Source organism: Leopardus geoffroyi, chromosome E1 (assembly GCF_018350155.1).
Source record: "Leopardus geoffroyi isolate Oge1 chromosome E1, O.geoffroyi_Oge1_pat1.0, whole genome shotgun sequence".
Taxonomy (NCBI): domain Eukaryota; kingdom Metazoa; phylum Chordata; class Mammalia; order Carnivora; family Felidae; genus Leopardus; species Leopardus geoffroyi.
The window spans coordinates 59,474,161-59,486,293 of NC_059330.1; the positions used below are offsets into that span (position 1 = coordinate 59,474,161).

Here is a 12,133-nt window from a genome sequence, read left to right on the forward strand (position 1 = left end):
GCCTTGATACTTTTTAGTGAACTAATTCTGTTTCTGGAAATGTAGCATAAGGAGGGAGGCCTGTGGAAGCCTCTCCCGCTGCAACCCGCCCGCCCCCCCCCCCCCCCCCCCCCAGTGCCCACTTTGCTCTGAAGCTTCTGGAAGAAGGCAGTTACTCCTGCAGCACCCCCAGGGGCAGCACAGGTCATAGGTGAATGGAAAGATGGCTGGAGAGGCCAGTGGTGGGGGACAGGGCTTCATGTGTTCTGGGAACATTTCTGAAGCCTGGAAAAGTGCATCCAGGGGACTCATTTTGAAATATTTGTTGTTTCTATTGTGTTTTTAGATGAAGACAGTCAGTGTTGCCTTAGTTTTGTGCCTGAATGTCGGTGTGGACCCTCCAGACGTGGTGAAGACCACCCCTTGTGCTCGTTTAGAATGCTGGATCGGTAAGTGTGCCCCTCACCCTCCTTCCTGGCCCGTGGGTAAGATCCCTGTAGGGGCTCTGGGCTGGGCTGGGCTGGCCTTGCCTTCCACCGGTCAGGTCCCTGGAAGGCTGGCACTGGTTTGTGTGAATCTGAGGGTTTCATTTCATTTCTTTCTTTTAAAACAAAAAAATTTTTAATGTTTATTTATCTTTGACAGAGAGAGAGAGAGAGAGAGAGAGAGAGCGCGAGCAGGGGAGGGGCAGAGAGCGAGGGAGACATGGAATCTGAAGCAGGCTCCAGGCTCTGAGCTGTCAGCACAGAGCTTAACTGACTGAGCCCCCCAGGCGCCCTTGAATTTGCCCATATCTGGCACATGATAGCGGCTACGTACACTTTTAAAAAAATGGAGTGGGGTGCCTGGGTGGCACAGTCGGTTAAGCGCCCGACTTCAGCCAGGTCACGATCTCGCGGTCCGTGGGTTCGAGCCCCGCGTCGGGCTCTGGGCTGATGGCTCAGAGCCTGGAGCCTGTTTCGGATTCTGTGTCTCCCTCTCTCTCTGCCCCTCCCCCGTTCATGCTCTGTCTCTCTCTGTCCCCAAAATAAATAAACGTTGAAAAAAAAAAAAAAAAATTAAAAAAAAAAAAAATGGAGTGACTGTGATGTGTGTGCAGATCTAGGCGAGGACGGAGGGCGTGGCCAGAGCCGCGTGGCTCAGCGTGGAAGGGAGATGGGAGCCCCGCAGCCTCCACGCACTCTCCTCGCGGGCAGAGAACAGTAGGCTCTCGCTATTCCTCATGCTCCTTCTTGGTTTGCTCAGAGTTTCTGTCAACAGCCAATGCTGAATCTTACAAACTGCTCTCCTGACATCTTTTGAGATAATCACCAGGCTTTTCTTTTTTTTTGGTTTGTTGATATGGTGAGTTGCGTTGATGGAATTTTGGTTGTTGAGCCAACCTTGAATTCCTGGAATAAACCCCACTTGTGTTATCTTTTTTATATATTGGTGCATTCGATTGCTGCTGTTGAGGAATTTTGCGTCTGTGTTCATGAGTGATACTGGTTCCTGGTTTTCTTTTCTTGCAACACACTTGCACGGTTTTGGTAGCAAGGTGATGCCGGGGCCATAAATGCGTTGAGAAATAGTCCCGTCTTTCCTGTTTTACGGAAGAGCTGGTAGTGAATCGGGTATTATTTCTTCTCTAAATTTTGGCATAATTTAACAGTGAAGTGTGGGTTTTTCTTTGTTTCCACTTTGAGTGTTTGGCTTTCTCTTTTTGCTAAGATTGGGGGCAGCACCCCCCTCCCCCAGCCTTCTGCATCCCTCAGCAAAAGCAGAAATTGTCTTCATCTACTTTAAATAACAGAAATTACAAAGGACAGGTTTCCTCTGCTACTTGAAAGCTGGCTTTGTGCCGCTTGGATTTGACAAAAGGTCTCTCTTAGTGCCTGTTTTTGCTAATGGAAAGGTCCCCCCCACCCTTGGCTGATGAGAGGTGTCCTACCTTCCAGTAGCCCGGGAGATCTAGATTCTATTCTGAATTGAAAAAGGAGTTGTTTTTTCCCACTTTACTTGCCTGTCTCACTCTTTGTCTCAGAGCCTCCCCGCGTGCGGCCCAGGCCTCTCGTCCCCCGCGCTCAGGGACAGAGTTGCGGTTTCCGTAGCTGATTTCCCTCGAGGCCTTCTTGGCTCTCTGCCACGTCCTGGTGCTTGTGCCGCTGAAATTGACTTCTTATTAGCCACCACTGACTGTTTCCTTCACTTACCCCTTCTCAGAGTGGGATTTCGCCAGTTGTGTTCTATTTTCTCCCTCTTTAACTGCTCTTACGTTAGGCTTTGAAAGCAAAGCTTCTCAACCTGGATCCCACCGTGAGCTCCCAGGGATGGTGGACTCCCCGGGACTGTGTGGGTGATGGTGTCTGAGTAGAGAAATGCACCTTCCAGGAGAGGATGCTTGGCTTTTATTAGATTCCCTGGGGAAGCTCCCCCCACCCAAAGAAAGAAACCAAAAGAGCCCCTCCTTCCTACCTCACACAGGCTCTTTGATGGGTGTTTATGAGACAATGTCAGTGGAAAAGAAAATCATTCCTTGGTTCCTTCTTGCCATGAAAAGCCCAACAAATAAAGAGATGTTTTATATTGAGCTTTTAAAATTTTTCTGCAATTCAGGAAATGTAATCTACTCTGTACTAATTTCAGTGGATTTTCAGTTCAGAAGGGCATTTGCCGTTTTTTATGATTATTATTTTTATTTATTATTGTTATTTTTTAAAGTTTAAATCCAAGTTAGTTAACATACAGCGTAATAACGATTTCAGGAATAGAACCTGGTGATTCAGCACTTATATATAACACCCAGTGCTCCTCCCAAGGGGACTTGTTTGCCTTTTCTAAGCTAAAAACTTTGCATTGACCTTTATTAAAACTTGGGTAGGGTTGGCCCTTCTGATGGTGATTGTATCAATATGGCCTAAGAGAAAGCAGAATCCTGGAGATTTGATTCAGCAAACTTGCAGGGGCACGGGCAGTGTGTGTTAAGATTTTATTTTGGGGGAAAGAAAGGAAGAAAAGGTCCCAAAGTTGCAAGCACACAGAACTAGAAGGCTTTTTTTGTGCTTCACACGAGAGTAAGCTGTTGACCTGCTGACCACTGCCTGGGAGTTTCAGTGCACAGTTCCCAGGAGCGTGACACAGTGCGGCCGTCGCCATCGGGATGGACGTGGGCACTCTGCTGCCTTGTCGGCCTCGACTGTGTGTGGGTCTCCACCTGGCTCGGATGCCGTTTGTGGCACAAGGGCCTGACTCCGCATCGTGCGCGGCCGTTAATCTAATCTCATCCAAACCGGACCAGGTCCTCAGTCTTCGCTCGGCACTCGTGACCTGACGCCCGGAGGATCCCAGGCTGTGTTTAGGACACCGTCCCCGTGTTTCCTCAGGACCGAGTTTTGGCAGTGCCTCTTCGGGAGTGTCGCGGAAGAGATGTGCCTTCCTCGCACGGCATCTGTCAGGTGGCACGTGATTTTGACGTGTCCCGTTACCGCTTACGACTCGCTTATGGCGCGACAGGGCGGGTGCCGCCAGAACTCGAGGCTGCGAGCGCCCCCTCTCCGCCGTGTCAGTAATGACAGTTCTGGGGGGAGGCGCGCCGGCTGAGTGCGTGCTCCTCATCAGACTGTGTCTCCGGTGTGAACCCAGTGGGTCACGGTCCAGTGTCACCGTTGACTGTGTTGATGCTCTGCTCGTTTCCGGGCTAGCCAGCCGGCCCTGTTCCCACTGGCTGACGTGGCCCTCGTCTGGCGCCACTGTTGAGTGCCTCCTTACTTCCGGCTTGTTCTTTTGGCCCTTCCCCCGATGGGCCACACCGCCTGCGAGCCCAGGTGCTGTCGGCGGCATCCGGATTTAGAAACGGAGACCCCGGGGCCGGTGTTGTCATGAGAAGCAGTGTCTTGCCACTCGTCTCCCCTTGCCAGAGCAGGGGACACACGCGTGTGCACAGGTGTGTTTCCTGTGTACACACATTCACATCTGTATTTCCGTGCTGTCTGTACACGTTAAGAACCATGCATTGTGCCTCGTCTCCAACCCAGTGGGATTTTCCGTTTTTGTGATTCCCTCCTCCAACAGCCTTGATGTATTTTCTCGGTGTCTCTTACCCTGTGCGACCCAGCGTCTCGTCCCTGCTATCTGCCCCTCCCCACACGGGTGTCTGCTCCTCCCTGCCAAGTCCCCAGCCCTCCCCAGGAACACTGTCTTCTCTTCGCCTGTGCGGCCTCTGAGCCCCTGATGGGACGGACAGCTCCCCGGGAGCCCCCGCCCCGGAGGGCTGCCAGCCTTGCCCAGCCCCAGCCAGTGGCCCCAGGCTGGCTCGTGCAGGCATTTGCCGGTGTCAGGTGTGATGATAGTGGCAGCCGGGACCGAGAGTTGGGGCCCAGCCTTGGAGATGTGTGAAAGGCCAGTGCTTCTGGGCATTCGGAGCAGAACAGCATCTGCGGACGGCTGGGAAGACCTGGCTGGTGGACAAGGGGGTGGGGAGGTCACCCGCCCGGGGCGAGCAGTGACCCGGGGAAGAGGAGCAGAGCCAGGGTCCTGAGTCAGTGGGGAGGGGAGCTGCTGGGGATGAGTGGTAGCACCGGACGAGGGGGTCAGGTGGTGAGAGCCGAAGAGCGGCTAGGCTGGCGGGGCAAGGACACCCAGGCCCGAGGAGTGTTGGTCCTGCGTCTTTCAGGATGCGGACGTCCAGAATGGGTCGTGGCGGGGTTGGGGAGGGGAGGGCATTGCCGGGACGGCCCCCTGCAGGGGCGGGTGCAGCCACACAGCCCACAGGGCCCTCCTGTGTGGAAGGCAGCCAGTCTGCACACTGTGTCTGGTCTTCGGGGTCTGTGCTGTGTCTCCGGAAGTCAGAGGGCTCTGCTGTTCCCTTCAGCGAATCACCCATTACCGGGGCCTTAGTTTCCTCATCTGTAAAATGGAGCAGTGAGGGCGCCTCCCTCCTGGGAGGGGGAACGCGGCTCAGTGCAGACCGCCTGTGGCAAGGAGCGGCCCCCGATGCCTGTTCGCCCGCCACCTGGACCCCCCGCCTGCCACAGCACTGAGCGGGGACCCAGGCGCCTCCTGCGTCCACTTCTCCTCTGGCCCCGCGTGCTCACGGAGAGAGGAGAACGGAGCGTGTGTCGTGCACCCCAGCCCAGTGGGACAGCGGCTCCGTGCTCTGGGGGCCTCCGGCAGATGTTTGATAGCGAAGGGCTGCGCGTTTCTCATTTTGTTTTACAAAGTGGACGTTAGCCGTGTCAGGTGACGACCAGAGCCCCACTGCTTTGCTTTCCGGTGTGCCCGTGAGCGTGGGGTCTCTGTGCAGGGGTGGAGCGATTGCAGGTGGGTTGCTTTTGGGCCACAGACCCACCTCAGGCCAGGGGAGGTGGTCGGTGCAGGTTGGAGCCGCTCTGCCCTGGGGGCCGAGGGCTCTGAGTGGTGAGATACGTGGGCGACTCTTACTTCTCAGTCCGTGTCGCTGTCCCCGGGCATGTGCTGCCAGCACCGCGTAGGAGAGAGCGCTGCTTCCGGAGGCTCGGAGAACGGGCCTGTCCTCGTCCGTGAAGCGGCCCTTTAGGCTTTCTGATGTGACAGGGACCGTCGTTGCCAGAATAAACAGGTAGAGCCTCAGCGTGCCGCTCTGAAGCCAGTGCACGGCCTCCCTGACGCAGGGAAGGCAGGGAGGGAAGGCTTGGGCGCACAGGCCCTTGCAGCTCGTGGGGAAGGTGCGGACTCGGGGGGCTCACAGGCCCTCCCGCGCTCCCTCACGGCTTTCAACGCGTCTTTCCCCGCCCCTGCCCCCCCCCACTCCGCCAGATAATAAGATGCTGTTTTATTTCATAGAAGTGACACTCAGCTCTTCTCAGAGAAGCAGGGGAGAGGCTGTTTTGTTTTATGGCCTGACATTAAATGCTACAGCAGCGATACTAAAAGCATCCCCACTGAAGGATGGTGAGTGCCCATCCCTCTTGGAGAGATGTCTGTGTTTGAAAGCAGGGTGCAGATGAGTTGACTGCTGAACAGGAGGAAGTCTAATTTTGCCGGGAGATTTTTTTATGTGCTCGTTAATGGTAGCCGTGTATCTTAAGAGGTAGGAAAGCTGAAGGTTTGTCAGGGGCTTGGAAATTCTAGTGTCCTAAGGAAATATCGAGGAGGCACTCACCTGTGTTTTTCTCTTACTCCTTAGAGACAGGCCTTTTCTTTTTCCCTCCATGCACGCGGGCACCGAGAGGCCCTGTGCAGGTGAGCTAAGAAGAGAGCGGTCATCTTTGCGCCTTTAGTGAGGTGGGTCCACCCTGAGGGGCCCAGGAGCTCAGAAGATGCTGTGGCTAGAGGACTCGGGGCAGGCCGTGTGGAGGGAGGGGGTTTTGCAGGGGAGGTGAGAGCCAAGACCGCGAGGAGGAGAAGGGGCCCAGCCGTGGGGGCTGAGCCCCCCGGCTGTGGGGTGCAGGGGGCACCCACAGCCATGAGCCTGGAGCGCCACTGGGCCTGCGGTGGAAGCCCTTGTTCTCGGGGGCTCCCCGGTGAGGCCCTCTTTTCTCTGTCCGGTCACACTGGCCTCTCCCGTCAGTATCTCCGTGTCCCCTGAAGGAGGCGTTAGTGTAAATCGTGTGGAGCCTCCACCCCCGTGAGCAGAGTGCCTTGTGCGAGCGACAGGGTTTGCACGTCACAAAAGGGCATCGCGGCCACGGCTCCTGGTGCCTGCACGGGGCAGGGGCAGGGCATGGGGGATGGCACCAGGACCTCGTCTATTTTGCGGCTAAGTGGCGGTGAGACTGAGGGTCGGGCCCGGCTGCAGTGTAGACGAGGCTCCTGGAGGATGGTGGCTCCCTTCCTGGGACCCTCAGGCCATGGGAGGGCCACGTCCGGCCCTTGGCCAGAGCCTTGCTGCCAGGCTGTGTCCTGCTCTGTCCTCGACTCAGTAGGATGAAATGCCTCCCACTGTGTATGCTTCTAATGAGAACATGTATGTGGGTGACATCATGGCCGATGGCGCAGAGCCGTGGGAAACTATCTCTGACTTCAAAGCGGCCCCTTTGCCATTATTATTTCTCAATGAAAATTAGCTGCTCGAGGTTACACAGCTAATTAGTGGCAGAGTCCTCGAACGCCACACAGAGAAATTTGCACTTGATCTAATAGGCAGTACTCAGTTAATACGTCAATTAACAAATACCTATGAAACGTCCACTTCAATACAAGCTACAGAGGACTACAGACGTTCTTTGAGCAGCGAGCTCTGTGTGCTTTTTTAATTTTCAGTCTGTTCTGAAGGTGGGCTGACCCCAGCATATAGTTTGGCAGCTTTTCCCAGACTGACCCAACGCAGATCAAGGAGCAGTGCAGGCAGCGGCCCCGAAGTCCGGCCCGGTCTCTCGTCACCTTCCGGCCAGCCCGGCCCCTTAAGTTCGTCGTGCTCGCGTTCACCTTACCCAAAAGGGAGCATGCAGGCTTTTCCGGGGAGGAGTGACGTCACAGGAGAAGGCCCCCAGTGCTCCTCTCCGGGTCAGCAGAGCCGTGCTCCCCGGGCTCCTGCCCTTCTCAGGACCTTCCAGAACCTCCCAGGAGGAGGGAGAGCGGCCACGGTGCCGGCACCAGGTGCTGCGGCTGGAACAGCACGTTGGTAGTTGATGGTGCACGGGCTCCCCCGAAGGAAGAGTGGACAGAACAGGAGGTTTTCCAGGCTGGCTGAGTGCCAGCCCCACCGCCGACCTCTGTGACCGTGACCCGGTTTTTTGACCACCCAGAACTCCAGCTTCTCCCCTGTGTCGGGGCGTAGGCTGACTGCAGTTCCTGCCGACGTGAAGGTCTGCGCATAACGAGGTACGGGGCTTAGCCTGAAAGCCTTGCAGGAACGTCGATGCAAAGCTCACGTTTTATACAGATGCCAGTTACGCCCTCTCCCTTCCACCCACCTGCCCGCCCACTTTGTTCACTGAACAGGAACCCGTGAGGGCAGGAGAGGAGAGATGCGCCCACACTTCCAGACTGTCCACGCTGTCCACGAGGAACTTAGTTTCGCTGACACAGCGACTTGGTTTATTGTAGTAAAAGCATCGTTTTCCTTGTCCTCGTCTTTCCCTCCCCCCACGCGCCTCCCCCCACTGTCATACCCTTGGGAGGAAACCATGCAGTTAATTGGCCACGGGGTTCCCAGTACAGAGGATGTGACAGGCGGCCTTGGTTGATCGCGGCCCCTCCCTCGGGAAGGCAGGAATTTTGAGCCAGACCAGGGAAGGAGGAGGAGGGCCACGACCGCGAGGGGACTGCCGGCCTGCCTGCGGGCAGAGGCCCTCCAGCTCTGGCAGACGGGCGGCAGGCCCTCTCTGGGGACATGGGAGAGGACCGTGTGGGGCGGGAGGGCCTGGGCTTTCCAAGGGGAGAAGTCCAGGGGGGAGGGCCAGCTCTGGCCCCTCCCCCGACATGAGTACCTTCACCTCCTGCACTCCCTCCCTTCCTCCCTTCGACGGGGTTCGGGGTTCGCAGAGGGCACGTGTACGACCTGCCTCCCATCAGGTGCCACCCGGCTGGGCCTCTCCTCTTTGTCCAGAGGAAACCGTGTCCTTCTCTTGCCCGTGGACTCCATCCAGCCGGAGCACCGGGCACACGGGTGCCACACGGGCTGGAAGGTTCACGCCGGCTCTTGTGTTTACCCCTGGTCTCCTGTCCCAGGCCTGGCCGTTTGCTGATGCTGTTTTCAGCTCCCCTTTGCTCTTCGGTGGCCCTGAGTTTTTATTTTTCCGATCCCGATTTATTCTGGCCCTTTGCCAGTCTTGTGATTCAGATTATAGCAGAGTTGACTGGGGTCGTCGTAATTCCTTCGAGACCTCAGCACTCGGTTCCTACCACGACAGAGAGATGAAAATGAACGTCTAATGTCTTTAGTTACAGATGGAAACGAATCTACCACAGTTCTTCCAGGTAAGTTAATTATGACCCAATTTTCATTAGGTTCCGCTCAGCCAGGATGTGCCCGTTAGCTGACTGGGCTCTTCTGAAGCTGTCGAATTGGGGTCTCCAGGCTAGAGCCCGGCGTCTCTGTTTTAGAAAGTCCTCGATGACTTTGACGCACCGATGCTAAAGGTCCTTGCCAATCCTGAAGTCCCGTTACGTAATTTTATAATTCTTTTTTATTTAAAAATCAAAGTAGTACATGCATACAAGTTTTAGAGTCCCATCATACTAGAAAGTATATTAAGAGAGAGCCGTCTCTTCTCTCTGCCTTTCCCAGAGGGGCTACTCTGATTCCTTTCTTGTCTGTGTAAGCGATTTGTTCCCTGTAGTAGTTACAAATTTGCCAGTTACTTTTATTTGCTAAATTTTCTGTGAACTTGTGAGTTCATTTTTTGACATACACTCCAGTAGATCTGTCAGGTGCTATCAGTAGCCATTCCAGTGTTCAGATAATCTGTTCGTTTTTTTAAAAACTACCCCTCTCCTGTTGAACCGTTTCATCCTTAGAGCTGGCTCGTGGGCGTCTTGTGGTCTCTCTCTTTCTTTTCCTGGATCCTTCATGGCCTTGTTTGGTGCTGTATTTCTCAAGAGGAGACCACGGGACAGATTTTGTGAGTGTTTGCGTGTCTGAAAAGACCTCTGTTTTACCCTCAGACTTGAACATCAGGCTGACGTTATCTTCGCGACGGACTTGGAGGTGTTGCTCTGTCTGTCCAGCTTTCATTGTCGCTGGGAAACCCAGAGACTGTCTCATTCCTGATCCTTTGTGAACGGATTTTTCTCCAAGGACTTTTATTTTTGGTCTTTTGTTTTTGGCGATTTGACTCTGATGTGTCTGGGTATGAGTTTCCTCGGGTTAATCCTGTTGGAGGTTCACTGAGCTTCTCGAACCTGCAAGTTTATGTCTCCTGCCAGATGTGGGAAGTTGTCCAGCATTGTGTCTTCAACTGCTCTTTGAGTTCTGCACTTAATTTTCTCTTCCCTGTGAGACTCCGGTCACGTGTGTGTGCTGTTGTCCCCGGTCCCGTGAGGCTGTGTCCTTGGGAGCCATTCCCACTTCTGCAGGGAGGAGTGTTAGGTTCTTGCCAAGCAGGGGTTGCACGGGGGGCGGCCGGGGGTCGGGGGAGATTAGCCGCCATCTTAACTGTGTGCAAGACGGTATTTGAGAGGGATGCTTGGGGGCGTTGGGGCAGACTTAGCGTTAATACACGGAAAACGAGGAGACTGCAAACAGTTCGGGAAAGGTGTTGTGTTGGGGACTGTGGCTCAGCAGTGAACAGTCTTACAGCACACCTGTAAGGCTGTGTGACGGCGGGGGCTGCCGGGTGGCGGGTCCTGGTTGCAGGGAGGAAAGGCTTCACGCGGTGGGTGAGTCCTGAGCTACACTAGTGGCTTTTTTCGTGGTAGATCCTCTTTGCCTGGAGAAGCGACTGACGGACCTGGGGCATTTGGCAGGCGTTTTCTGGAAGGTGAACAGAGTGAGCCGTCACTTTAGGTAGACATGGAAGTATTTGTTGCCGGTGGTAAAATTTGAGCTATTAGGGAACGAAATGCCGAAGATCCACATGGCTCGGTGAGCCAGGGTTTTACAAGTGACCAGTGATGACGACACGTCATCCGTCGGTAGAGGGTCCATTCAAAGCGCACGACAGGGGCGCCTGGGTGGCGCAGTCGGTTAAGCGTCCGACTTCAGCCAGGTCACGATCTCGCGGTCCGTGAGTTCGAGCCCCGCGTCGGGCTCTGGGCTGATGGCTCAGAGCCTGGAGCCTGTTTCCGATTCTGTGTCTCCCTCTCTCTCTGCCCCTCCCCCGTTCATGCTCTGTCTCTCTCTGTCCCAAAAATAAATAAACGTTGAAAAAAAAAAAAAAATTCAAAGCGCACGACAGACTAGCGGGTTCAGTGCCGTAGATCCAGGGCCATCACTGTGCTTTCAGACTCCACGTCACGCAGTCTTAAAGACACTGCCGCGGTGGGGTCGTATAGCATCCAAGAAGATAGCCACAACTGTCTGCAAAGGCTGTTTATTTCTTTACTTCTTTTGTTATTTTCTTAATGTTTGTTTATTTTCGAGAGAGAGCGTGAGTGGGGGAGGGGCACAGAGAGAGAGAGAGAGAGAGAGAGACAGGGAGAGAGAGAGAGAGAGAGAGAGGGAGGGAGGGAGGCACAGAATCCGAAGCAGGTTCCAGGCTGAGCTGTCAGCACCGAGCCTGACGCGGGGCCCGAACTCACGAACCGCGAGAACACAACCTGAGCCGAAGTGGGACGCTTCACCGACTGAGCCACCCGGGCGCCCCTACAAAGGCTATTTAAACCAGCCTCTCCTTCCCGGCAGCGTCTGTGTGTCCGTGCGTGAGGTGGGGTTTTCCTCCTCTGTGTCGGCGAGGACCACGTTTTGTGACAGATAAGCACAGAAGCAGGTAGTGGAGTCCAGCTGTCGTGTGTTAAACCAGATGCTAAAGAAAACTTCTAAAAATCGTAAGGCAGTCCTGCTCTTTTCCCTGATTCCTTTTTTTTTTTTTGCAAAACAGTCATTTTTCATAAGTATCTATGTTCAAATGTAATGAGTTGTTATTACTTTTAAACGAATGAATGAAGACCTCTGTTTAAAATTTCTCGTTTGATTTTGAATACAGCCAATACCAATCAATAGATACCGCCGCTTAAACATTGTTTGGGGTTCTGCATAATTTTCAAGGGTGCACAGGAGTCCCGAGACCAAGTAAGTTTGAGGAGTTGCTGGTTAGAGTTATTTGCACTAGAATCCACTCCCGAAACAGGCGGGTGAGCCACTAACACACGGGTGTGCTTGTGAAACTGGTTTTTGCGCGTAGGCGAAAGTTCGCAGACGAACGCGTCACCGTGGTCGTTCTGTCCTCCTCCCCGTCCTGTTGCGTGAGGGCTGTCGTTAGAAGGTGAGGGGACTGCCGCGTGGCCCTCCCTGCGGCCCCTCCTTTGCACAGCCTGCGGGCAGTGTGGGGGTGAGGCAGTGGGGGTGCAGGGAGACCGTGAGGCTGCATGGTGAGCACAGGGACGGGAAGACACAGGGCCGGTGGGTCCGGTGAAGGCGCTGTTCTCTAGAACGGTGTGCTTTCTGGCCTGTTTGGGGGCGTAGCAGCTCCCTAGGTCTGGTGATGGCAGAAAACCCCAGTTGTGTCTTGGGTCCGAGGTGGCCGTGAAGTGAGTGATGGCGGAGGACGCAGCGAGAGGCAGGCCTGGCGGCGAGGAGATGCACGGATAACGAACT

General features: G+C 54.8%; 1 protein-coding gene across 4 annotated transcripts in view; it reads left to right on the forward strand.

Moving 5' to 3' along the window:
* RPTOR (regulatory associated protein of MTOR complex 1) overlaps window positions 1-12,133 on the forward strand; it is a 334,714-nt gene that overhangs the window by 70,555 nt on the left and 252,026 nt on the right. For 2 of the 4 annotated variants that reach the window (XM_045489812.1, XM_045489813.1), the window contains exon 2: window positions 326-428. The exons of 1 other annotated variant lie outside the window; for it this stretch is intronic. In XM_045489812.1, coding sequence (XP_045345768.1) covers window positions 326-428 — 103 coding nt within the window. Of the gene's footprint in view, window positions 1-325; window positions 429-9,433; window positions 9,501-12,133 lie in introns of those variants that run through there. One more of the 4 variants, XM_045489814.1, reaches the window with a different exon arrangement.